Source organism: Oxyura jamaicensis, chromosome 19, assembly GCF_011077185.1.
Source record: "Oxyura jamaicensis isolate SHBP4307 breed ruddy duck chromosome 19, BPBGC_Ojam_1.0, whole genome shotgun sequence".
Lineage (NCBI taxonomy): Eukaryota > Metazoa > Chordata > Aves > Anseriformes > Anatidae > Oxyura > Oxyura jamaicensis.
This window is the reverse complement of record NC_048911.1, coordinates 3,072,020-3,098,842: the sequence shown is the minus strand read 5'-3', so window position 1 is coordinate 3,098,842 and position 26,823 is coordinate 3,072,020. Positions and strand designations below refer to the sequence as shown.

Here is a 26,823-nt window from a genome sequence, read left to right as displayed (position 1 = left end):
GGGGACAGGGATGGGGACAGCCACCGGTGCAATGGGGAGAAAGTTCCTCCCCGGGGAGCCGGTGCCCTTGTCCTTCCAGCACGCGGGGCTGGTGGCAGTGGGTTGATCCGGGATAAGCCGCAAATCGGAGCGATCCCATTACTGCGTCGCGCTGGAGCGAGCCCCGGACCCGGCGGTGCGCTGCAGGTAATCCTGGGTGTTCGTGGCCAAGGGTCTCCCCACAAAGCCGGGGATGCTCGGGGTTGGTCGCATCCTTGTTGATCTCCGGACGGGTGGGGATATCGGTGCGGAGCCTCTCGTGCTGGGAGCCCCTGCTGCGGGGTGGCTGCTCCCTGCGGTCCTGCAGAGGGGCTGCAGCCGGAGGAGGACCCCGCGATGTGAGCGCCATCGGTTTGGCAGGGTCCCGGCTCTGTAGATCCTCGCCGGAGGATACATCACCCATCCGAGCCGGGACAATTTCATGCTTCTGTGAAAACCACCGCAGTGCTCGATCCGCGAACGAGGAGGTCATGTGCGGGCTGTCTGTGTCCAGCCGGAGCTCTCCGGCTGCTGCGGGCTTCGAAGCAGCTCGGTGTGTCCCCCGGATCCCATGCCGGAGCACAGAACCCTTGCATGCCACTGAAATACCGCGCCCGCTCCTGCACCTCTCCCTCCTTCCCTGCTGACACTGCCTTGGTGGCCACCCGGGTCCCACTGGGTGCTGCGGCCCCAAGGGGATGCCCAGGAGGGTTCCAGACAGGACCCACATCCCTGCGGATGTGCTGCCTGCCCGTGCGGGCCCTCCTGGAGGGGTTTTGCATGTCCGTGGGGTGCTGGTGCTGCGGCGGGGCTGGCACACCTTACAGGCTTGTGCTGGCCTTCGGGAACCAGCATGGGAAAAGGGGACACCGGGAATGCCAGGCGCTTCCCACACCCCCCAGTCTGTGTCTTGGGTGGGGGGAGAAACCCCCCAGTAAGGGGGATGGGGCTGTCCTGGGCAGGTCCAGGTGCCACCATGCATCCCTGCCCGCGTGTCACTGCTTTGCTTCAAGCCTGGTGCTGCTCCTGGGTCTGATCCCAGAAGCAGCCCCACATTTGTGCCTCTCTCCTGCACCGCTCGTGCCGGGGAGGAGAGGTGCGAAGGTCCCCGGCGCCTTTGGGTTTGCTAATGAGAAGCCAGAGAGGAGGGAAGGAACCTGCTCGGGGACGTATTTAGCAACTTGCCCTACAAGCCCGGCGCGAGGGACGCCTTGCCCTTGCTCGCTATCCTGGCAGCCTGGCACGGGGAGGTGACTTGCAGGACCTCGCACGGTGCAAGGAGGGCCCGTTTTTAGGCTGTTTCCATCTCCCAGCACCCAGAGGACAGGCCGGGCTGTCCTGCACCCGCACCTGCGTGGACGGCGCCACCTCTCAATCGAGCAGTGCTTGGCTCAAATGAAGGGGAAAAAAAAAACCCAAACCCCAAAACCCAGACCGTAACAGTGGTTGGAGTGATCTCCTGCTGTCGGAGCTAATGGGGGATTCCCATCTGCTGTTCCCACAGGAAATAGCTGGGATTTTTTTAGGCAATTATCAATGCCCTGTACTTCCTCTGGGAATTTCATCGGCTGCACCCTGGCGGTCAGGCTCGGTGGAGGAATGCGGAGGGACAGTGACGGGGCCCGGGCTCGTTCCCTGCCAGCCGCGGTGCGGGCACAGGACTTGGTACCAGCCGTCCCCATGGCAGAGGATGCGTTCGCTCCATTTGCTGCCAGAGCGTAGGTTGTAGCTGCTGCTGGTGGTGGACGTGGTGGTGGGCGTGGTGGTGGTGGTGATCACAGAAATTGAGGTGTGAGTGACACCACCAGAAGCCTTTTCGCTTGAGGACAGGAAGGAGAGGACCTACTGGGAGCCTCTTCCCAGGATGGAGATGTCCACCAGGAGCTAAATTTTGTATTTTTAGTGTTTCTGTATTGGCAAGTTCCCAGCTGAAAGCTGTAGGGAAGGGTCTCCTGGTACCTCCTGGATCTTCCCACCTGGAGGTTCACCAGAGCAGCAGGGCTTGAGGCAGAGAGCAGGACCATTTCTCAGGAGGTGAGCGGTTGTTGCAGACCAGGGCAAGGTTTCCCAGAGAAATTGCTCTGCCCAGGTGCAGCCTTTCACTTTCCACTGTGTATTTTATTTCAGTCCCTTGAGACATCATCTTTAAAAAGAGGTTAGGAGCCCTTGGTCTGGTCAGAAGCTGTGGGAGACTCCAGGCTGCGCAGCGGCTGTGATTCAAGCAGACCTTACAGATTGTGGGTTTGGGGTTTTTTTGCTTATTGTTTTGGGCGAGGCTGCAGGTTTAATGCTTCCTTCTGCATCGCTTAATGTGACCCCATGGATCGAATTTGCTTTCAGCGGCGCCGGGAGCCCTGCCTGGCTGAGGTCCCACCTCCCCACCAGCCGTGTCCGAGCAGGAGCCGCGGCCCCAGGCTGGGTCCCACCGGCCGGGTGCTGGGACTTGGCGGGGGGCTCTGGTCTGAGACAACCCCACGGAGGAGCTTTATCAGCTGGGGAGGTTCCGTGTTATATGCAGTGCAGGTGGGAAGACCTTTATAGGGTCTTGCGTTTCCAGAGCGGTCTTGGCTCGTGATCTGCTGCCAATCATCGCTTTTCAAACGCTTTGATGGTGATTTCCAGGGGGCTTGCCTACAGCATCAGGAAGGCTTTCCCTGTCGGGTAAGCGTTATTAAGAAAAGCACTCAGTGCAAGAATTGCCTTCTTAAAAGCAGCTTGCACCTTGGTGGGATTTACATTTGTATATCCAAACAGCTTCTGTTTGAATTTTCTGGCTTTTGTGGCTTTGTCTCCGCTCAGTGCTGTGATGGCTGTTTTAAGAATTAACTTCAACTAGATGAATAGGAGACCGGCACAGACTACTGCTCTGCCTTTGCAAATTCACAGCAATCTAATCATCCTTTACCAGGACTTTCTTCCTCAAAGCTAATCTCCACCTTTCCCTTGAATTATGAGGTGCCTCCATCTTCGGCTCCTCTAAACCTGCAACATCAGAGGGAGCAAACCCACACGTGGAGGCTCAGAGCCTCTCGGGAGCTCCTCTACTGTTTGCTCCAGAAGCGTGAAAGGGACACAGATGGATGTCCCTTGCGTGGATGGTGTCCTGTGTGGGGTCTGCAGGGGTTTGGTGCTCTCCTGAGCCACCCCAACAGCTGGGGCTGAGCATCAGGGATCTGAGATCTGCTCCTGGAGCGGGGGGAGCAGGGCAGCTGCAGGGGGTGGGAAGGTGCCGTGGAGCTTCGGTCCATCTGGAGGTGACAGGGGTGAAGAGCCTGTGGGAAGGAGGCTTCGGAACTTTTTTTTTTTTTTTTTTTTTTTTGAGTACGTCTTGTACTTTCTCTCAGTCTGGTTACTGCCAGGTGCTGTGCTTCCTGCTTAGCTGGGGGGGAGCGTTGATGTTCCTGGAGAACAAACCTCCCCCCCTGAGGCACGTGAGGGATTTGCACACTTCCAGGAGAAAGGCAGCGCCTGCCCAGTAATAACCAGGAGCTTCGTGGTGTAATTTGTGGGGGAGAAATCCCTTTAAATGAGACAAGGAGGCGTGCAGCCAGGCTGGGGCTGAGCCCTGCCCTGGCTGAGGCAGGGGATGCACCGTGGGTTGTGTGGTTGAAAGATAAGTGGTTGAGGAGCTCTTGGCTTCCTCCTTCCCTGACTAAAAAAAATGAAAAAGCAGAAAAACCTCAGAGCTTTCCCTCTGTCAACTGATGACCAGAAGAATTTAGAGGTGGTCGTTTTGCCCTCGCGCGGAGGATCGCGGCCTTCGGTGTGCCCACGGTGTCACGGGTCCGGGTCTAGGCCGCGCTCTGAACTGTGGCCATGGCTCTGCTCCCCCACACTGTGGAGCCTTGTGATCCAAAGGCTGAATCACAAATCTTTTTTTTTTTTGGTGCCTGTGAGCTGCCCATGCTTTCCTGTTGCCTAAATCAGTGTGTAAATGTGAGCTCCGGAGTGGTGGCTTTTAGTCCTGCAGGCCCTCCTCGTTTTGCCTTGTTCTTTTCGGCACTGGGGCTGCTGAAGCCCAGGGGTTGGCTTCTGTCTCGCTCTTTATTGTTCAAGAAATACGATAAAACACTCTTGTTAGGTAAATATAATGATGTTACAACCCGCCATCTGCTGAAGCGCTGCGTGGAGTGACAGCAGCTCCTCGGTGAGCTGCTGCTGGTGGGGCTGGAGAGATGTCACCTATGTGGGGCCGCACACCTCGTGGTGGAAATGGGGTGGAGAAGGGGGTCTTCCTTATGGCTTCCTTCCCCTTCACCAGCCTGGGGACAGCTAAATCAGACTGTGACAACTGATTGCCATAGGAGCAGGATGGGCTTGTGGGAGGAGACTCCCTTGAGGGTCATCAGCGAGTCCCCCAAAAACCAGGGGTGCTGGTGCCACCTTCCTGAGCCGGAGCCTCTGGTTTTACCGTAAGGAGACGTGCTCGTGCACCGGGACATCTCTGGGGGTCCGGGGCTCTGGGGGTGGGTGGGCACAGCCTGCTCTGCAGGGATGCCCCTGAGATGCCACCACATCCGTGGGAGCTGTGGACACGCAGCTCTGCTCTTCCCCTGCCGTTGTCCTTCCTCCCGTGGGGCAGCATCGCAGCCACGCGGGGCTGGGAGCAGCGCTGGGGGTTTTGGGAGGGGGGGACACCCACGCAGGCGCTGGAAGCCCTCCCGCAACCTCCGGAGGCGAAATATGTTAGGAACTCTGCTTGTTTAAAGAGCCTTTGGGGTTTGGGGCCTTAAGTAAACATCCTGGTTGGGGTTGGGGTTGGGGATGGGGATGCTCAGCCCGCGGGAGGCCGGGGGGGGCAGCGAGCTGTACGGGTGCCCGGAGCCTGCGTGCACCTCCTGACAAGGTTATAAATTAGCGCCATTAGAGGAGGATCACCGAGAATAAATCACTCTGCACCCTTTCAGGCCATTGCTGTGCTGTAATTTCATCTCGTCTTTCTGGGGACAAATGCCTAGAAAGCCCCCGGATGAAATTACAGCCACCCAGCCCGCGAGGGGAGCACTGTGCCCTGACTTCCAGCCGTGTGTTCTTGCCCCCATCTCACCAGGAAGATGCAGGCACCCCAAACAAAGCTCAGATGGAGGAGCTGAGCGTGGTTTGCATTGAGAACCCCAGAGGGGTGGGAACAAGGGATTAGCCGGGTGTCGCTGCAGGGGCTTGGGGCAGGTTTTGCCAGGTGCCCGGTGGCCACGCTGGCCCCGTGCCATCACTCACCGTGCGGCAGTGTGCCCGACCCGAAACACCGGCCAAACAACACGGCTAAAACCAAGCAGCCCCTGTGCTATTAATATGAATGTGTGGCTAGAGCAGGAGGCGGGCGACCTTTATCAAGATATTAAACATTTATTAAAACCATTAGGATTAGTGTCAGGTTATATTTATTTATTTTATTTTGCAAAAACTAGAGCACGCGAGCCCCGTGAGATGGCCGCACCGGTGCAGTGCATCCCCCGGCTCCGGATGGGTCTGGCGCCCAGCGTCGCTTTGCTGGAGCCAGGGGTGGAAAAGAGCAAAGGGCGGCGTTAGTTGGCTTTTTCCCACCTGCCCAAAGGTATTTATTTCCCTTATGATAGGACTGGCAAGCGGGGGATTATTCTGGGCTGTGGGCGAGCTCCCTGCATCCCTCCTTGGGTTTTCCCAAGCTGCTGCTCCGCGGATTACGCGCGCTCTTGAAAACGTCTTTGTTTTCTGATGTTTGCTATTGTAATTTATGTATGATGCTGCCGCTTGTTGAAAAACAAGGTCTTTATCTCCGTGGGAATTACACCTGCATAAATACAGCCCATCAATGGCTGCGTACGCCAGGCACGCCGTGATAAAAGCCAGCTCCGGCGCCGCAGCAGCGCTGCAAAAGTTTCCCCCACTTCACCGCCGCTTTTCTCCGCTCCTCACACGCCCCGGTGCTTGGATGCTTCTTGAAAACGAGCTGCTGGTTTTGTGGGCGAGCCGCCCTTTCGTTTTTTATTCCCCAGTTCGTCCTCCCCTAGCATCGTAGGTATCGCTTCTGCTGAGCATAAATATTTTTTTGGTTCCCAGTTGATTTTTTGGGGGCAAAACGAGTGTTTTCGCGCTCGACGACATCCCGGTGTGATGGAGCCGTCGGATGGAGCCACAAGCACGAAGGGGCTTCTGTGGGCGGCTGCCGGCGCAGGACTATTTTTAACACAGCCGGGATTTTACCGCGTTGCCGCTGATGCACGGGAGCACGTAGGCATCCTTTCTCGTTTTTAAACCCGATAATTAACGTTAACGCGCGGGCCGGCCCCGCTGGGGAGAGGCGCTGCCGAGGATGCTCCGGGTTGCTGGGGCCGGCAGGCAGGTGGCCGCCGGAGCCCTTCGGACGTGTGGGTGCTGCAGGACCAGACGAGCAGGAAGGGAAATCGCTGCCGTCGGGGATCCGGCCACGGGCGTGGAGAGTGGTGGCGGGACGCGCTCCCTGTCAGCACCACCGGACAGACGGACGGGTGGCTGTCTGTCCCCAGCCTCCTTGCCCCGACCAACATTCCCCCAAAGTGGAACGGAGGTGGTTGAGCACATGGTGGTGTCACACGGGTGGGAGTCGAGACATGGGTGCCAGCAGCTCCCTCCTCTTCCTCCTCCTCTTCCTCCCCACAATTATTTGGTCGCGGTCGGGTTGGGGGGTGCCAAGCCCCTGCACGCTCCCCGCCTGGAACCTCGCAGCCATGCCGGTGCAAAGCCTTGCAGCAAACACAGCTCTTCTCAAACTGATGTGCTGCGGGCTTCTGAAGGGTTTTTCTTTCTCGTTTTTCTTTTTCTTCCTTTTTTTTTCCCTTGCGCTAACCCGCTTTTAGCCAGCGCTGTTACAAGGCGTTTAAGCCCAGAACGTTCCTTCTCAGTATTGATTTTGCTTTCTGCTTAAGTCTCTCTTTATTGCCCTTGGTATTTTGAGGAGCTGGAAGGAGAGCAGGGAGAGCTGAGCTGCTGCTTCAAAGAGTTTTGCCTTGCATGGGTGGAGGCTGAGGGAGAAATCCCTGGCGATGGCAGCTGCCCAGTCCTCTGCCCCCCTGTGCAGGGTGAGGGCTGGGACAAGCCCTGGAGGTGTCCCCGTCCCACAGCTCCAGGTCGGCTGGGGTGCACGGAGCGGGCTCTGGCGATGTGAAGGAAGGGCTCCAAAGCCTCAGATGCTTGGTGCCCAGGTAGCACCGGTGTCCAGAGGAGCCGTGTCTCAGCTGGGTGAGCATCCCAGCAAATCCCGCAGCTCCTTGGGGTCTTAAAGAGGAGCTCAGCTCCTGTGTGTCAAGGCCAGGAGCTCAGGGCAGGCCTCGTGCCCTTGGTTCAGGGCATGCCATGGAGCTGTGAGCCCAGTGTGCTGCTTCTCCTGAGGGAGTCAGGAGGTGGGCAGGGGGTGCAGGATAAGACCCAACATCCTCGTTCCCGGGGATAAATGTTCTTGGGGTGGCCAGCTTGTGTTTGTTCCTAGGCTGTACTTTGGAAAGCTTTGTCCCTGCGTTCCTCCTTGCGTGGCTGGTTGTGTTGGAGATCCCCGCTCTCAGGTCCCCCAAAGACCTTAACGTGCCGGTGTGATGGTGGCACGCTGGGATTTTGCTACTAATAAGCAAATAAAGCTTCTAAGGAGCTTTTTGAGCTCCTCCTGGCTCAGGCTGGGCACAGGACAGAGGGCAAGTGCTGGAGACGTTTCAGAGGAGGAGGTATGGCAGCACACAGCCCAACTACAGCCTCTTTAAATATTTACCTTCCCAGCACAAGGCAGCTCTGAGCTTCCCGCCGCGCGCGGCAGGTCGAGGGCTCTCCAGCGCCCTGCTCCGGAGGCGGCAGCTCCGATTGCCTAATTGCTTGCCGCCCATTTAAGGGGAACCGATTAAGAAATTAATTCAGAGTCTTAGGCGGCGCAGAGCCCGATTTGAATGCTTTGATCGCCGCGGAGCAGGGACGGATGCGGGCGAAGGCGCTGCTCGCCATCCGTCTGCGGCGGGAGGTCATTAAGGTACAGCTGGCGTTTGGGCAGTCACGGCTCCGGCGTGGGTTTACGCAGATGTGGTGGGGCTTGTTTATATGTAGGTTGTCCTTTTTTCTCTGGGTTTCACCCCAAAATAGCCCGGAGATACCCTCTGTCAGTGCAGGTGAGCCCAGAGCCCTGCTTGCAGAGAGGGTTGCGGGGGATGGGGAAAAAACTCTTCTTTTACTCGGTTTCTACAAGTTTTGTGGTGTGTGGGCTCCGGGGGGTTGGGGTGAGGGTCCCTGCTTGGTGCTGGCCTGAATTTGGGTAACCGAGCCTCTCGGCGCTGTTTCCTTATCATCCCCCCACCCACGGGAGGCTCCGAATCGGAGACGCCGCTTTGGTTTGCACTTCTCTGGGTGCTGGCAACCCGATTAAACCATCGCCGCGCTGCTTGGAAGGGAAATGTGCCATAAGGCAGGTTTGCTTTTTGCAGGATTAAAAGCAAATAAATATTTATACAGTATGCAAAGCAGGCTCGATAAGATATGCATATCAGGGAGAATTTGAAGCGGTTTAGTTTTGGGTACAAGATTAAGGGGTGTGCGTGTCGGTGCATTATGTCGTTTTAAAGGGATGTTTTCCTCCTGCTGCACAAAAATAAAAATAGGGAGAGAAGAGCGGTTTGCGCTTCTCGGTCCGCTCTGGTCTTGGGTTTCATGATCCCCGTATCTTTAACTGCAGGGATGGAAAAAAGCCAGGGAGAGAGGGCAGCGCAGGCTGCATTTCGTATGCAAATATCATGCTGGCCCCGTTCCTAATATTCGCTGTGTTTACACGTAAATGCAAACAACTGTTGACTTAGTTTCAACAGATAATGTGTTTCATAACACAATGGAAATTAGAATTAATCTGGAATTTAGCAGGGGCCATGTGTGTTTCCGCCGGAGCTGAGGCTTGGGATGGGGCTTGGGTGATGCTCGGCACCCCCAGTCCGTGCTGGGCGAGGGGTGGATTTCATTTCCCCTTTCATCAGTTCTTGCAACTTTTTTTTTGTGGAGTCTCTCCTGGCTCCTCTCGGCGTGGGGGGACCCCTGTGCCACCGATTCGCCGTGCTAAACCGGCCTGAAGGCGGCCCGGGCGCCGTGGGGAAGGACGGGGGTTCCTCTGCAGGAGGAGTGAGCTGAACCGGCTGGGAGTGCGCTCGGGGACAGCGTGCCCCGAGGTGGTGCGGACATGGGGTGACGTGGGGACAGCTCCTCGCGGGGAGCGAGGTGCTTGTGGGAGAAACACCAGCGTCCGCATCCGCCGCGTCCCCCAGGGCTGGGTGGCAGCGCCCAGGTCACCTTGTCCCGGCGGTGACTCCGCGTGGAAGCATCCAGGAGAGGCCCCAGCTGCATTTTAGGGCCTCATCCTGGCCTCCTCCAGCCCGGGGCAGCCCTCGCTGGGCTCCCAGCTCCCTCCGAGGCTTCCTCGTAGCCCCGGGGAGGAGCAGCATCGCCCGGGAGCCGATCATTTGGGAGCAGCGTCATCGCCATCTCGGGGCGTCTGCCTGTCCCCGTCCATCTGTCTGCCCATCCCCAGTAATTTTTAGCCGACCGGCTGGCTCCCACCGGGCGCCGGCTGCAGGAATTGGGATGTGTGCTGGAGGAACTGGGATGTGCCATCAGCCACCGGCAGATCTCCGCCGGGACAGGTGGCACCCGTGGGGACGTCCCGGCCCGGAGGCGTGCGGTTTTGTGGCCGCCAGGTCCCCCGGGGATGCCGTGCCCGTGACGTTGGGGTGTCGGAGAGCCGGATGCGTCCCCGGCCGGTCCTGCTGCCCGCGCGGGACGCGCAGGGTAATTGGATTCCTGCCCGGGCTGGGTGGGGGACGCGGGCTCCCAGTGCTGTCTGTGTCCCGGAGCCGGCGGTGATGCAGCACCCCGATAACGCCGGGTAAGGGCAGGATCGCTGCTGTGGCGGTGGTTTTTGGGGCCGGGGAGGGAAACGGGGCTCCCAGCTCGATGCGCACGCTCAGCATCGCCCGCAGCTCCTCTGTCAGATCCTCTGTGGGTCTTCCCCTTAAACAAGTGGAAAAAAGGACCCAGTGGGATGGAGGAGCGGTGTGCTCCATGTGTTGGTGCTAACCCCCTAGCCTCCACATCGCTTTTCCATGTCCTGTGTGGTGCTGGCGGTTGCACGTAGGGGCTGCGGGGCCCCGAGCATCGTTTAATCCCCGCGGAAGGGAAGGCCCATTTCTCCAGTTATTATTGAGCTTACTTATGCGGAGCGGAGCCAGGCGCAGGGTGGCAGGCAGCACGTCCTGTAACAGGGGGAATACTCGCTTCTGAAACAACAATAACCAGGGAGCTGAAATATCAGCGATAAAATTAAACCGTAATGAGATTAGGCAGTGGCTCTTCTACCCGAGCGCGCCTCGCGCCGAGATAATTACCCGGGAAGAGCAGCAAGCACGCTGCGGGCACAGCCACGGGCTGTGGTGGGGACAAGGGATGGGGACGGGCACTGGGGCTGCTCCTGGTAGAAAAGGGGAACGGGGCCGAGCCCCGAGGAGCCGGAGGAGGCGCAGACCTCGCCAAATTCACTGCCCCAGCGGGAAGGCTTTGGCTGCGATTTTGTATGTCGCTGGCTTGAAGCAGCCCAGCTCGTGTCCGGGCGCAGGAGCCGCAGCGATCCATTGCCAGTGGGTGGGATGGGGCAGCAGAAAACGTGCTGGGGCTGGGGCCTCGTTGGGAGGGATTCGGTTTTGGGGTTTCGTTTCTGCATCCCCAGGCACGGGGCATCACCTTCACCTGCACGCGGGGTTCGTCTTTGATGTGGAGGAAAAAAGGAAGGGGGAAAAAAAATAAATCCCTGTGCCTGTGTGATATAAAATCTGAGTTTGGATCTCAGTAACTGCATGGAAAACAACAGGCTTTTTATGTTGGCTCTTGGGGTAGGAGGAGAGCAGGCTAGAATAAAGATTTACAGTGTTTGGGAGATTAAAGGCCCTTGGTACATTGTTCAAATACCACGAGATTAGTTTCCAAGGAGACGGATACCAGTTGCCATAGGCACCGGGGGGCCAGGAATTAGGATTGCGATTTTTTATCCTGATCACGCAAACAGTAGCTGAACGCTGCTAAAACTCCGGCTTTAAATAACACGAGTGTTAGCTTACATACCAAGAAAGCAGAGTCTGGAAACTGGATCCCATCCTCTCCCCGCTCCCCGTCGCCCTTGGCTTCTTGCAGGGCGCCTCGGCCGCAGCCGCCCTGTGCCGCGTTGGACCCGGGTTTAAAAATGTGGGTGCCGCGAAGCGGCGTGGGGCACGAGCCCCTCGTTACATCAGGTGGCTGCCTCCCAGTGTTGGATTTTGGCCCCGTGTTGCTCCTGATGCAAAGCCCCGTGCGTGGCGCCGGGGGGACGATGCGCGGCACCGGGGCGCGCCTCCTCGCCCCCAGCCAGATTTCGGCTCCTGCTCACATGGCACCGGGGTGCGACCCACATCCCTGGTGTAACCCCAATCCCTGCCCCGACGGCTCCAGGGCTCCCGGGCCTGCCTCATCTTCCTAACGGGGCTTGCTCTCCTTTCAGGCCGCCCCGCAGGAACTATTCGTGGGCGGCAGCTGCAGCGGTGCAGCACCAGAGCGAGCTCCCGGTGCCCCCTCCTAATTTTAGCTGCTGCGGGCCACCCACTTCTGGGAAATGCAACCCGAGCCCCGGCACCGCCGCAGCACCCACCCCTCGTGGCCCTGCAGCCTGGGCACCCCGCTCTAGCATCGGCTGCTCCCCATCGCGGCGCTCACGGCATCCCTTCCCTGCCACGGCGGCGACGCTCCGATTAACGCTTTGGGTTCCCCCCCCCCCCTTCCTTTTTGTCTTTTTTTTTTTTTTTTTCCTTCTTTAATAAATGAAGAGGCAGTTGCTCGAAGCTAGAGCTTCTGCGCCTGCCCGTCGGGAGGTTGCGGCGTGGAAACTTGGCTGCGTGGGGATGCTTGAAACGCGCGGCGGAGCTGGAGGGAGCGATCCTGCCTGGCTGCGGTGACATGGAGGCGTTCTGGGGGGGGGCACCCCGACTTCCAGCCGCCGCTTTGCTCCCCTCTCTCTCTTTGCCCTGTGCAGAAGCCCACGATAATTTTCCTGTTCGTTGTGCGCGTGCCGAGATCGGGATTTAGAAAAGAAAGGTAGCGGAAGAATGAAACGCTCGGATGTTGATTTCCTTAGGAAAAAGCTAAATTCCTGCTGCGGAAACATCTCCAGGCTGCTCACAGGAGCCTCGGGTTTGTTCTGTGCTTGTTTGCGGAGCGGGACCAAACCACGCCGGGTGAGAGCTTTGCCGTGGATTAGCCGGGGCAGCGGCGCTCCGGCTGCGGTGCCCGGGGGTGTTTTCGGTTCTGTGCCGGCGCGTACGTGCGGAGCTTTTCCAGCAGGTGCCCTGATTTCTGTCGGTGAAGTAACGCCGGGGAGGAGGCGTCGCGTGGCCTGAAGCCGTTCCTCCCAGTGTTATCCAGCTGGAAAGGGTGGAAGAAAACCAACAGATGGGTTTGGTTTGGGGGACCCCTCCCGGCTCAGATGCGGGCGCAAACCACGTGCATGGTCAGGGTACCCCAGCCTGTGCCCGGGGGCTGTCTGGCCCCCGATCACCTTCATTTGGGGACTTTCGTGAACAGATGTAGCAAAAAAGGAGGTCTGTGGATGTGGGGAGAGATGTTTCAATGGGGCGGTGGTTATGGGGCAGCGGCTGGACCAGGTTATGGGGCTGGGGGCACGCCAGCCTGGCCTCGGTGGTGCGTTCTCACAGTGGACACGTTAGCAGGGCTACGCGGGTACCCCAAAACCCAGAGCCCCCACCCCCTCAGGAGGGCTGCGCAGCAGCATGGAGGTGAGATTGGAGATCTGGGGGCTTTGGGGAGTGTTGAGACATCTGGGAATGTTGATGGATGTTCTGTGACCGGCAGGTATCGTGGTTATTTGCTGGAGCTGGCATCGGTGCTGACCGCGCCGCTCACCAACCGCCGGCGGGGCGGACAGTGCTGGATTAGGCGCAGGGGATTACGTTTTAGCGGGTTGTGGGATCGCCAGGGCGTGTGGAGCAGTTACTTCTCTGCTGGCAGGCCGTGCAGTTGGAGCCTTTCGTGAGCCCCTTCCCGGTGCAAAGCAGTCGCTTGCCGGCGTGCGAGCAAGCTGCCCGTGCCGAGCAGACATCCCCGTCGTGGTGACAAAGAGCGGGGCCGTGCCGCGGTGCTCCCGCGCCCAGGACAGCTCTGCTCGCATCGTCCAGCATCACTGCTGCTGCTCTTTGTTCCAGCGGTCCGCAAAACCCCCAGGCGCAATTCGAGGCAACTCAAGTCAAGCCCAGGGTGCTCACGGCTGAGACCCCCAAGTCCCCAAAACGTGTCGGGGTCGATCAGTGCCCCCGGTCAGCCTCCCCTCCCTGCAGCCAAGCGCTGCCCTGGCTGCGGCTCCTGCCCCAAGCCCCTGGGGACGTCGGGGACGTGTTGGAGCCGGGAGTGCGGGGACGCTCCCTGTGCCAGGAGGGTGGGTGCTGTCCCCGGGGTGCTGTGCCCAGCCAGTGCCATTAATTGTCCCTGCAGCTCCTATCGGGACAGCTCATGATGAATTTTAAAACGCGTTTAATGATAGCTGGGGCTAATTACTTAAATGTCCTCCAGGGCTGGTGTAATTTCTAAAAATCCCCTTAAATGCGCCTGCCCAGAGCAGAAGGCAATTACACCCCAGATCCCTGCCAGCTCATGGTTACACACGGACGTGGCTCATGGGCGCCACGTCCCTCCGGCCACCAGCGCTTCGGGTGAAACCTCCCGAGTGACTCAGGAGCCCCAGCACCATTTTCAGAGGTCCTTTGGATTACGTGCAGCCAAATTTCCCCCAGCAGTGCTCCCACGCCTGCCCCAGGCTGTCCCTCCTCTCCCCCGCAGGGGTGAACGCCCCGGGAGCCCATCTCCAGTCCTACCCTGATACATTTCTTTGACTGTTCATATTCGGTGCGTTTCGGTATCTCTGTACGCTCCATGCAGTAAAAATGGCCAGGGCTGCATCCTTCTAGACCCGCAGGAAAAAAAATAAATTAATCACTCGATTTGTTTAAGCTGCTATTGGCAGGGAACAGGACGAGAAGGCGACGCGGAAAGTCCTCGGTCCCGGGCACGCGGCTGTTCCCGTCCCGCAGCATCACAGGTGCCCTGCTCGGCACGGGGCTGAGCCGGGGATAATGCCCCAAAAAGAGGTTATTGCCTTTATTTGTCCTTCTGCCTGCGGGACTTGGCTTTTGATGCCGCCATGCATCCGTTCCCTTTGCTTGCCCCTAACTGAACCTGTTTATAATTTGAAAGTTACAACAACGCCGTTTTGTGCTTGGAAATTTCCTTGGGGGGGGGGGGGGGGTCTGTTGCTGCTTTGTTTGCCTTATTTTTGCTGTTTTGTTTGCTCGGAACGCTTTGGAAATGGTGACGCAGCGCGCCGGGCGGGCGGATGTTTATTTTCGGGAGGGATGCTGCGAGGCGGGCGGGGAGGCGATGCTCTGGCTTGGGGTGGGGATTTCGGGGACCTGGTCTGTCCCTGTCCCTGTCCCCAGGAGCAGGCAGAGGGGGCAGGATGGGGCTGGCCGGCAGTGGGGACGCAGCAGCACCTGCAGGAACAGCTCCTGGTGGCCAGCTGGGACTCGTCCTTGCGTCCTCGGCACCTGAACCCCTCACTCAGGGATTTCGCCGTGCCCCCGTCCCACCCGCAGCCAGCCCTAACTGCTGTAAGAGTGGTTACCCCAGTTTCCCTAAAGCTTAGTTTCCCTCTGATTAGACAAACAACTTCAAGCTGTACGTCTTAATTTGATTTGAGTAAGCCTATCGCTTGCCGTGAAGTCTTTTTTTCCCCTCCCGTTTATTCCCCTTCTCCCCTTCTAAATCCGCTGTCGCTGCTGTTCCTGACCATAAATGATTAAAAGATTTACAGGAATATTCCTCCCCCCTCCCAGATGAAGACCCAGATGCATCACTTGGGCCACATTTGTGCTGCCCCTGGGGGGGAGGCAGAGGGACGAGGGTGCTGCAGCTCGTGCTCGCCGCGGGGCCGCTGCCAGCCCCATCCTCTGGGGCCGTCTCCGCAGCACCCTCAGCAGCAAGGAGCTCTCTCTGATAGTAGCAATATATAATAATAATAATCAGGGTGCTCAGAAATGCGTACGGGCAATGTGATCAACATAAAGCTGTTGTCCACCAGCACTCCCAGGGGCTGAAGCCGCGACTGGTGCTGCGTCCCTGGGCCGTGTCCCTTCCCGGCGGGGCCTCCAGGCGGTCCGAGCCCAGTGACCTGGCTGGGACATCGGTGGCATCCCTGCCCGCACGGATGTCACAGCTCCTGGTGGCTTCGTGGCACCGAGCCGCTCGAGGGCTGCCTGAAGCCTGCAGGTGGCACGGCCCTTCGTCCCCCAGCCTGCAGGACGGGCGCGCTTTTCGGCTCCCTGCTGTGTTTTTGGCGAGCCTTTTGGCTTCCCTCCCCAACGTCGTCCCCAGGGACAAAACCCCGCCGTCAGCTTCGCTCGGGCGGGCAGCGCTGTTAAGAAATGTCAGCTGCTTTTATGAGGATTTTTCTGGGTCAGTGTTGGCGTGGTGCAGCAGAAACGCTGGTGGGGCTGCACTCATCTCTCCGCCGGCCAAAAGCGCCCGCACGGCCCCGGTGCAGCCCCACTGTCCCCTGCCACTGTCCCTACGTGAGCAGCCGACCCAGGGCAGGTCTGGGACGCAATTTCTGCAGTTCGGTCGTTAGCATTTCCCTAACGAGGAGTTGTCCCTGCCCTCGTTAGCCTGTTTGGTGCCCTGCTGAGTGCGCTCATCGCTCCCGGGCACCGGCAGAGATGCCCCCATGGAGACAAGCGGGCCAAACCCCACTTCTTCCCCCCCCCCCCGGTTTATCTGGCACGGATTTGCATGCAGCTAATTCCTGCAGGTCGGAGGCAGGCGTGAATCAGAGCAGGGCGATGAACTGATTCGGTTCTCGCTTTGACTTTCAGCCCTGGTTTTAAGCACGGTTTAATCTCGGCCCAGGAGGCACCGGCACCGCGCGCGGTGCTGCCGGGCGGCTGCGGTTTTTGTCTGCGCAGCAAATCGAGTTTCACACAGGCAGCTTCATTCATATTCCTCGGCTCGCCCTGCCCGGCTCCTTCTAATCTTGCCTCATTAGAAATTCCCCGGCCCCTTTTATCTGCTCGCAGCTTCAAGCACATGATTCACGGTCTGGTGTGAATGGCTCGCCGGCATTCTCTCCTTTTGCCATCCTTTATTTGCAGGTTCTGAGCCGGGCAGCGCCGTGTAGCGCTCTGCTCTCCCCCTCCCCACATTTTTGGGTGCTGTGGGTGCGATGCTGCACCCAGCGCGGGAGCAGAGAGCTTGGTGCGGGGCGAGCCCCTGCCTCAGTTTCCCCCGCAGCTTCAGCATCGCCCTGGGTCGTGTCCCGTGGGTGGACCCCTGCGCAGAGACCTGGCGCTGTCACTGCGCGTGTGGCTGGGCCCCATGGAGAGCTGTGTGGGGGCACCAGGTGTTGGTACTGCGGGATGGGATGTTCCCCGTGCTTATCTCCTCCACCTCGTCCTGAGCGGCTGGATGCTGTGGCGTGGCTCAAGCCAGTCCAGTTTTTCCCTTTCTTTCCCCATTTTTACAGCGAGGGATGGAGCCCCTGGGGCTAAGCACCTTTTTGGCTGCACGGTCCCTGCTCCCACTGGCTTTGACCCCCAGGACCCCAAACTCTCTCCTGGGCGGCTGTTTGGGTGACACCCCATTGCCTTAAACCCCTCTGAGACCCCCCAAAAGAAGGAAAAAATAAAAAAACTAACGAGACTTTTTCTTTCTCCCCAAACCGAGCTTGTTGGTGCTGACCGAGGTGGAGGCAGAGCACCCCGTGGCTTTGGTGCATCCTGAGGACACCTTTGGGTGCCAGACTCCCCTCGGTGTAGGGAGAGCCCCTGGCTATGGGGAGCGGGGGGTGGCCAGCGCGGTGTCCTCATGGGGACACGTGTGTCACCCGCGCTGTATCCGCTCCGCATCCTCCCGTTTGGCACAGCCACCACCCCCTTTGGTCAGGGTGTCCCTCGTGGTGGTGACATCTGCCCCGGGATGTGTCCCAGGGCTGGAGGTGACCCCGCTGGACCAGCCGGTCCCGGTGCTGCCGAGGCGCGTGGCGCTGGCGCCGGGGTTTGGTTACGGCTTGGCGGCGTGCACGGTTATCTGCGTTTTCTGCTCCTGGCAGGGATGAGATGATTCGCACGTGGGTGTCTTCCGCGTGCCTTTGATTTTCTGCTTCTCCTCTTGCTTCTACCCACCCGCGTGCGGGGCGGCTCCACCGGAGAGATGAGGCCGGGGGCGTGGGCTGCCCCAGCCCCATGCCTCAGTTTCCCCAGGCATCGTGCCATGTGTGGCGTCACATCCCAGCGGGGCAGGGGGGACCCAGGAGGAGCAGCAGCACCGACAGCAAGCTGACTGCTCACTCAAAACCCATTTTTCTTTTTTTTTGGGGGGTGACTTTCATCATTTTTTTGCCATGAGGTGCGCACACCATCAGCATTTCTGTCAGTAACACGATGCCTTTTTTTTTCCTGTTTCCAGGTGAATATGGCACTGGCCGGGAAGCCTCTAGACGTGACCCTCAGCAGCTCCAGGCCTGAGCAGTGGAACATGGTTTTCCCCCAGAAAGACGAAATCATCACCAGCTTAGTGTCTGCCTTAGACTCCATGGTAAGGAGCCAGGAGCACCACCGCGCGGCGTCCCTGTCCCCTCCCTCCCACGTTTGCCATTTCCACCTACCGAGGGCACCGCTGCAGAGCAGGGCTGACAGCCCCAGGGCTCTCAGGAGAGGACGAGGAGGGAAAAACCTCCATCACCGAGCCCGTCACGTTCCCCTCTGCCGTGGTAGAGCCCACGGAGCTGCAGAGCGCAGCGCGCACCCCGTCCCGACAGCCTTGCGGACGGGGATCAGCCCCAGCTCATCCCAGCTGCGCCTTGTTTCCCATTAATATTTATGTCGGTGTCAGCCGAATGTAGGGGCTGCATTGAGGTTTTATTTCTTGCTGTTTTACCGATGTTACCGTGAGCTTTTACACAACAGGAGAACAATGGCTTTTATCTGGGAGAACAAAGAAAATAACTTTCATATCTTTTGACGTAGAATTCCCGGTGGAAGCCTTGCATAAGTCAGGCGTGCTTACATAAACAAGATAACTGTTGGGATTAATTCTCGTGGACCAGAGCTAATCTTATTTTTAACTGTGAGTGTGATCAGGAAGGGAAAGTGCGTGTGTGGCAACAAATATCTAATAAAAGCGGTGTGCTAAGTGGCCCTCCCCTTTAAAGCCCAGCAGTCAAGGTATTCACCTCGAGTGCATCTCCAGCTCTGTGCAGGTAGGCGTTTTTCTCCCAAACAGCAATTTCCTTCTTTTTGACCACCACCACCACATTAAAGAGCAGGTTCCCCGGAGCTGACACACCCCACGTGGCCTTGATGATACACGTGCGTGCCATCCTGCACAGCAAATCCTGGTGTCGTGGTCGGGCGCCTTATGAATGCACCTTCCGCGGCCTGCGAGCCTCAGCTCCTGCTGTAGGTTTTTTAGTTCCTTTTTGCACGTTGAGCTTTTTTTGAGCAAAATACTTCAAGTTATGTTGGGTTCTTGAAAGGAGGCTTCTAAAAGCCATATATTTTGGTGATGTGATTAAATACTCCCTTCCCAAAGAAGCTGAGCAGGAGGTAAAATGGCAAGTAGAGTCTGCTTTAAGCCCAAGGGAATCAAAATCACTGTAAATACGTGTAGGGGGACTGCGAGAAGGCGGTGGCCGTGGTGGGGTTTGGTCCATGGGCAGCTGCTTTCCTGCTCCATCCCTGCCTGCCCTCGACTCGCAGCATCCTCCAGCTCACTGGGTCGTGCTTTGGGTCTCCTGCGCTCACTTCTTGTCATCGCTTAAGGATGGAAGGGGGAAAATCCCCATTTACAGTCCGAGCCGTGGCTGGCGGCCTCATGGCGTTGGTGCTGTGGCGTTGGGGATGGGACTCAGGCGGCGGGCGCCGCGTAACAATCATAATGAAAAATAGTAATAAAAATGCATATACACGTGTGTTGTGTATAGCAGGAAACACGTTACATAAAATGGATTAATGGAGGAAGCTCTTTTCCATCTCTTTAATGTTTTGCATAACTGTACAAGAAGAATCACTCGGCTAATCCAGACTTTGACCATATTAGTGTTCTGTAGCCGAAATAAGATTCCCGTGCTCCTTATTATATTAGGGTTGGTGGAAAAATACAAGTTGTTGGGTTTGCTTTGTTACCAGGGATGTTTTCTTCTAAAGAGATACTATGAAATGGTTACTTTTAGAGGAGGAAAAGTAGAGGCGAAATGCTTTCAAACCAAACCAGCTGCCTCTTGCATATCTAAGCCACCTGCCTTTATGGAGTCGTAAAGTTGCTGAAGTGTTTATAGCATAGGGGATGCCATAAAAACCATCAAATTTGGACCAAAACGAGAATATTATTGATGATGGATGCGGGTAGCTGATGCGAGGCACCGCTCCTGCTCTGACCCGGGCACGTCTCCGCAGTGCTCCGCGCTCTCCAAGCTGAACGCCGAGGTGGCCTGCATCGCCGTGCACGACGAGAGCGCCTTCGTGGTGGGCACCGAGAAGGGCAGGGTCTTCCTCAGCGCCAGGAAGGAGCTGCAGGCCGACTTCCAGAAGTTCTGCCGTGAGTATCCCGGCCGGGAAGGGGGCGCGTGGCGGGGCGCGCTCAGCTGCGTGTGCGGGCGATGCGCTCGGGTTCCTTAATTGCATGTTTGAGGACGCGCCGGTTGCAGGAGCTTGGTGCTCCCTTAGCTCAGGACCCCAAAATTGCACAAAGAGGCTCAGGTTGGGGGAATGGGATGGATGGGAGCCTTTTTCAGGGATGGCACCGCATGCTCTGACTCCTTTCCAAAGCATCCTTTGGTCAGTGAGGTCTGGGGCAAAGCCATCTTGGGGAATTAGCAGAAATCGGTTCTTCAGGGATCAGCCAGGAGCCAAGGGTTTTATTCCGCTTTTGGAAAGACTGGGACAGATCTGGGGGCTTGGGAGTGCTGGTTGTGGGGCTGTTTACTTTTGGGGGGCCAACAGAAATGGAAGGACGCCTTGAGTGTCCCAGGTGCCACCACCCCCTGCGCCCAGACCTGCACACGCTGTCCTATATGTAGGCCCTACAAAAACAAACCGAGAGGCGAGGGGAAGGCGGGAGGACCTGAGGTTTGGCATCATCCCTATCAGGCCAGCTGGAGCTTTCCCCCAGTGGTGGGAAGGGAGGTGGTTTTGGTGGTGCTGGTGAACCCCAAGCTGGGGAGAGGTGGCCCAGAGCCCATCCGCTGGTGCCCGGTGCCCGCAGCAAGCGCGGCCACCACGCACGGTGGGACGTTGGTGGGGGCGAACAGCCCGCGTCTGCATGAGCACACATGGCCTGGTGTTGATGGAAACCATATTCGTGCTTAATCCGTTAGAGAAATTGCTCAAGAACGGTTCATCCTAGTGAAAACATGAGTGCTGTAAAGCTGCCAGGGTCACTGTCTGCTTGGATGATTCGTTGCACATGTGCCGGGCGAAGCGGCGCTGCTGGCCCAGAGCGGTCGGCTTTGCAGCACAGCTTCCCCGAGCGCCTCGGCTCTCCCGGCCCTGCTCCTCTGTCCTGCTGCGGATGGCAGGCTGACATTTCTCCCCTTCTGTTTGGAGCCAGCAAAGCCGCCTGCAGTTATTCTCCATCTTGATGCCTTTCATTTTGTGGGCAATTTTTTTTTGAACAGAGGCATTTCAGGGAAGTTTCTGGGGGTTCTGGCTCCCCACCGCAGGCAGAAGGTGGGAGAGGAACTTAGTGGTCAGTGCAGGGGAGCAAAACCTTTAGGTTAAAGACCAGCTGTCACCCCACAGCTCTCGTTAGCTGATGACTGCAAATCTCACTTTTGGAAACAGAGCCACAAATGCTCTGCTCGGTGACCTCCGACTGTCCTGGGGCGAGCCTAAAGGTACCACGGCGCTCAGCATCGGGTCGGAGTTCCCCTCGCCTTCCGTTTAATTTACACCTTTGTGGAAATGGAATTGTAACATCTGGTACAAACCATGAAATCCTGACGGTGGGGTTCTGACAAAGCAGCTGATACTCGAGACAGGGTGAAATGCGATAACTCTGTCTTGAATTATAAATGGCCGAGGCTCAGCTCCACTACATAAAGCTCTTACAACTGGCATGCATCGTAAAGCATCCCTGGAAATGCCTCTGATTTATAGTCTAGCTGCCCCCTTAGAAAGGATCTGAAATAATCTAAACCAGACATCACCGGGAGATGTAAGAAGCCTATTATCTGCCGAGCTGTGCTCCTCCGGGCACACAGACCTCACTCGAACGCTCTCGTTTATCTGGAACTCTGGCTCAGCCTTTCCTGACGCGCAGGGGGACGTGACAATTATAAAGATGGATGCTAATGGAGGGGTGTTTGCGCCTGGACAGGAGGGAGAGTCTTGGAAGGTGTGAATTTGGGTGGATTTCACTGTGTTTGTAAATTACCCAGGGTCTCGTCCCCAGCAGCGTCTCCGTGCCCCATCCCTCTGGCTCCTTAAAAAACCATAAACAAATAAATAAGGGGGGGGAATTAAAAAGGGTCAGGGCAGCAGGCGGAGGTCTCCACTCAAGTCCACGATGGGCGGTGGAGACACTTTGCAGCAGGGACGCAACGTGCAGTGTGAGAGAAGGAACGAGGAGGGACAGCGTGGGGGTGACATGGGGACGCTCCCCAAAGCCACCCAACAGCAGCGGAGTGATGCATACAGTGATTTGTTTTAATTATGATTAGTTATTCTAAGTCATTTGTGCTGGCTGTCAGGAGAAGGAGGACACAGGCCAGCTCCCAGAGCTGGGCACAGGGTGGTCACCTGCCCTCGGTGCCGATGTCCAGGCTGACGTGGCCGTCCCGTTTCTGTGTCCCCGTGTGCCGGGAGGGGTGGGCGAGCTTCTCCTCGAGCACCCACGCTGCAGCCAGGGCTGATGGCTGGCGAGAGCCTGTCGAGGATGATGAAGGAATTAGTCCTTTGCCACTGAAAATCCCTGGTGAATCGGTTTAGCGAGAATGGCAATAATGCACTTGTAGTGTTTAATTTTCTGTGCATTTAGAGACGCAAGGAAGTCGTTGCTGAAGATATGCTTTATTTGAGGTTTAATGGGGGAAATTAGCAGGAAATAGCTGGTATTACCGAGGTACGTGATGCTGAAGGGTAAAAAAGCCTCTGAGAAAGGCGGATTTTCTTTTCTCGGAGAGATTGAAGGCTAAGCAGATTGAAACCAGAGAAAAGAAACACACCGGCCAATTAATCACAACAGCGTCAGAGTGGCTGGGTGTGTAAAATGGGGGTGCTGGGGTGCAGGGTGACACCACTGCCCGTGCCTGCACCTTTCCCTGCGTGTCTGGGGCTGTCGTGGGCACCCCTGCCGCTTAAAGGACTTTGCTGACACCAGGGTCCGGTGTGGGGTCTGGTGCCCATGGGACTCTGTCTTCATGCGTTGGGTGGGCAGGGATGTGTGCTGAAGCTGTGCTGACTGGTTTCATCGTTTCAAGTGGTCACTGCCAGGTGCTTTGAGGCTGCTGGTGGCATTTCCCGTGGAAGCTTTTCCCACCGCAGCATCTCCCTTTTTCTTCTCTCCGCCCGCAGGAGTCCAGCAGCGGAGGGAGCAGGACGCAGAGGCGCAGAAGAAGGCAAAGGAGTGTGGGCGAAGCGTGCTCAGGGTCTCCCCGGACCAGGGATCAGACGTGTACCTCCTCAGGAAGATGGTAGAGGAAGTGTTTGATGTGCTTTATAGTAAGAACCTTCACGATTCCATTTGGGGATTTGGATGGCCCCGGGGCTCGCTGCGCTGCCAGCTCCAGCCTGCCTTGGCGAGCGCGCCCCTGCCCGCGGCTTTGGGACCGGTGTCCCCCAGCACGGTGGGACCTGATGTGCAGGGTCTGCGCTGTGCTGAGAGCAGGTCCAGCCACCGCCTCGTCCCTTTGCAGGCTGGCAATGAAAGGGGCTGTGCACCAAACGGGTAACGCCGCGTGCCAATAAAATAAAACCCCGCTTTTGGTGGGAGCACCCTCTGTCAGGCCAGCTGAAGGCTCTGCTGAGGGCTAAATGGGGTTCTCACGTGCCCCTTCATCCGAGGTCCTTACAGCACCTCCTCAGCAGCGCGTGTCGGGGCTCCGCAGCGCCTCACTCTCTCCTTTCTGTGGCAGGCCTGCTTAAAAGGAAAAAGATGACTTTTCTCGCAGGCAGCCCCACAGCCTCAGCTCCATGAGATGAGCTGGTGCCATTCCAGCGCATGCATCATCCCCAGCAATAAAGCGTCTGCAATTAAAATGTAGATGACCATATGGCTGCTGCTACGTAGCCCGGTGGGTTGCAGAGCTCCCTCTGGGCCCAAGCTGTGGATGCTGGAGCTGCGGCAGTGCCCGCTCTGCGCTCAGGACGTCCCCAGTCGGGGATCCATGGGGTTTGCTCGCAGTGTTTTGGGTGTTAGCAGCGAGGATCGGGCTCCTCGTTGTACAGCTCCATGTTTCAGTGCCCGCTCCTACCTGCACACAGAGTTTGCTGCTGTTTATTTGAAGCTCGCCCCGACAGCATGCACTGTGGGCCTTGCAGAGGGAGGGGAGGCAGCATCGCTTCCCCCGGCCGGGACAGTCGGGGTCAGAAGCTGAGGTTTTCTAAAACCACTTAAAGGACTTGGATGAGGTATTCCCATTAAAGGGGTTGATCAAATCCTCTCGCTGCCTTTGAAAGGCTCAGCCCAAGTCATGAGGAAAGGAAAATGCAGAAAAGCCAAGAGAATGAGCCGGGGCTGGCGTTGCAGTGTGGACAGAGCCCCATGCTGAGCTGCAGGCTTCCTCTTCCTGCTGCTGCAAGAAAGCCGGCCTTTAAAGCCTCCGGGGAATACGGCAATAATTCTCATATAATGTAAACACCTAGTTAGATGAGAAGATTGACCAGGGCGCATTGGCATGGTGAGGGACAGACTAGATGGCCGGTGTGCTAGGGTGGGCAGGGTTGAGGCGTGGTGAACGTGTGCGTGGGTTTAACGCGGAGCCCTGACAAGTTGGACACATCCCTGAGCAGAGGGGTTTGGCCCCGGCGTTACCACATGAAGATGTAATTCTGGCTTTGCTGCTAATTCAGCCGCAGGAGCTGTTCCCATCCCCACACCTACCTTGTGTCTCCGTCTAGGGAAATCTGCCGGGCAGATGCTCGCCCTCAGCAGCCGTTCGCTCAGCAGAAGGAGCTGTGGTTGGGGTAACATCTGTTGATCTGGGGGAGAAATGCAGCTTGCCAGCAAGGCAAGCGATGAGGCCATCATTCCCAGTGCACTCGGGGTCAGGTTTTGCACAGGGGCTGTGATGGGGCTGTGCTTGTGTAGGGAAAAGCTGGCTGACCAGGGAGAAATGGCACAGAAGACAGTAGGTGTCCCAGGGTGATGCTGATCCTAATACCGACAGGACTGATAGAAATTAGCAGTTATCTGTCTTACTCTCTATCTTTTTCTTTTTTTTTTATCCTTTCGGTTGCCTCCCATCAACAGGGATTGGAAACAAAAATCTTAGAAAACGCTCAGTCAAAAAGATCACATATTCCCTCCAGAGCTGGGTAATCTCCACACCAACAGGATGACTGATTACCGCCGGCTTCTATTAAACAGGCATTAATGATGATTATTGTCTCTCTTTAGCTAAACCGTGAGCCTTTGCGTGGCAGCGCGAGGCTTGGTGAAGGTCACTTTGACAGTAACACATTCCCCATAAAAATGTGTTCGGGGAGTTGTCGAGCTCTGAGTTGATAAGGAGCCGCTTGGGCATGGGGAGCGTCTCCCCCCGTCGCAAAGAGAGGCGATGGTGGGAGGTGGAAAGCCGCTAACGCCGGCGCATCGAGGCAGGGAAGCTGCCAGTGCCTTCCGAGCCTGCAGAAAGTGTTCTTGCAGTGTTGTGGTTCAAAGGTTTGGTTCGAAACTTCTGTTATTGGCTTAATTAAAACATTATCCATCTCGGCTATAAGGAACCTTGATGGCTTGTGCAAGTCACACATCATTAGTTATCATGCTTTGCTTCAAAGAACATGTTGAAGAAATCACTTTTAATAAGGACTTGCTGACAGTGCCACAAGATTTCCAGGGTTTCTGTAAGATCTTTTGTGTTTATTTTTATTTATTTATTTATTTTTCAAAGAGAAAAGAAAGAAAACATTTTAAAGAAAATCACCGGTATAAAATCCCAGCACTCTTTAAATGTCCCACAGTCTCCCCTGCTCGGTGCTGTGGCCTGGATGGAGACCCCATGGGACTGGAGATGGAGGAGCGAAACCTTGCCATGCAGCCAGATGTTGTGCATCTGGACTCTGGTTTGCCAGACAGGTCACATTCATGCACGACTGTTCCTTCTGCTTCGTGCTTCGAGCACCAGGTTTATTGGTTGCAGCTAGTTGGGTTGTTTTCCAGAGTGATTGCTCAGGAGAGAGCAGCTCAAGGGGCTTGGCGATTTCCCCCTGAAACACTTCAGCGGGGCCTGGTTTTCTGTCTTGTCTGGGATGCAGGCTGCCTCAAGCATCCCAGCTGTGGGGACCCGGCCTCTGTGGTAATTTTAGAAGATCTCCGCAGAGCAGCGATGCTCTCTGGTCAGCCTTCACCGCTGGGGAAGGGTTTGCTCCCATTTGCTCCCAGCTTTTCGGGGAGGTTTAGCCATCAGAGGGTTGTATCACCGAGCCAGCCCCATGCATCTGTGGGATTTTGGGGCTGCTGAAGGGGATGGGGCAGTTGAAAGTACTGATGTTCACTCTGCCTTCCACTTGAGGAATGGAGGGAAACCGCTGGGGGGGTTCTTCTTGTCTTTCTATGTGCGACAGGGCTGCCTGGCAGCAGCAGGGCTCAAAGTGCTTTCTTTTTTTCCAAGAGGTAAAGTAAGAAAAAAGACTGAAAATAAGATTTGCAGAATGTTTCAGTAACCATGAAATAGAAACCCATACAAGCCCATCATCAAACTTTGTCAGCACTCAGCTCCCTCTCCTCTTGCCGGTGACCAGATCCCTTGCTGCCAGGGGTCCATGTGGACACCATAGGTGGGCCAAGTGACCTCAGCGAGGGATTTCACTGTGCAGTCCCAGAAAGGAGACATCTGGCTTTTGTGAGCTTTTTATTAATTAATGCTTTGAAAATGCTAAAGGTCCTTAAATTCTAAGCACAGAGGTAAGAGGGCTTTCTTCACCTACCTACACCTAATGGTGTCTCCATCGGGATCTGTCACAGCAGTGCCCGTGGTCGCGGTTTTGCTCTCATGTTTAGTCCTTGAACCCTACCTGGCAGCAGTCCGGAGGGTTTGGGGGTCCCTGCCCTGTGTAACTCTGCCCCTTCCCCAGGTGAAGCGGTGGGGAAGAGCAGCGTGGTCCCCTTGCCCTACGAGCGGTTCCTGAAAGAGCCGGGACTGCTGGCGGTGGCCGGCTTGCCCGAGGGGATCAGCTTTAAGAAACCCATGGAGTACGACGTGAAGTCCCTGATGGCCATTTTAGAGCACAGCCACAGCATCCGCTTCAGGCTAAAAAGGTAATTTCAGGGATCCTGGTGGGGCTGAAGGGAGGCAGATCCTTGGCCTGTTGTGTGGCGGGGCTGCTGCTGAGCACAGCCATGCCTGTGCTGTAGGAGGGCCCCGCCAGAACTTGAGCTGCGGTACGCTTCCTCGTCTCCAAAGAGGTTTCCAACATAAATGTCACAGGCTGCTTCCTAAGTGTTTTTACGCCAGATGATGAGGGAGGCTGGGGACAGCAGTGGGATGAAGTCCCCTGGCTGTTGTGGCCACATTGTCACAAGGGGCCTGTCGGT

At 57.0% G+C, this 26,823-nt stretch overlaps 1 protein-coding gene across 8 annotated transcripts in view; it reads left to right on the top strand.

Annotated features, from left to right (window-relative positions):
- The first annotated feature begins 39 nt into the window (after positions 1-39).
- The window catches only part of GTF2IRD1 (GTF2I repeat domain containing 1), a 57,381-nt gene continuing 30,597 nt past the window's right edge, over positions 40-26,823 (top strand). For 4 of the 8 annotated variants that reach the window (XM_035343402.1, XM_035343398.1, XM_035343399.1 and 1 more), the window contains exons 1-4: positions 17,539-17,667; positions 19,527-19,668; positions 22,644-22,790; positions 26,364-26,547. In XM_035343402.1, coding sequence (XP_035199293.1) covers positions 17,545-17,667; positions 19,527-19,668; positions 22,644-22,790; positions 26,364-26,547 — 596 coding nt within the window. In that variant the 5' untranslated portion in view covers positions 17,539-17,544. Of the gene's footprint in view, positions 187-7,842; positions 7,988-11,535; positions 12,108-17,536; positions 17,668-19,526; positions 19,669-22,643; positions 22,791-26,363; positions 26,548-26,823 lie in introns of those variants that run through there. The other 4 variants (XM_035343405.1, XM_035343400.1, XM_035343403.1 and 1 more) reach the window with 4 other exon arrangements.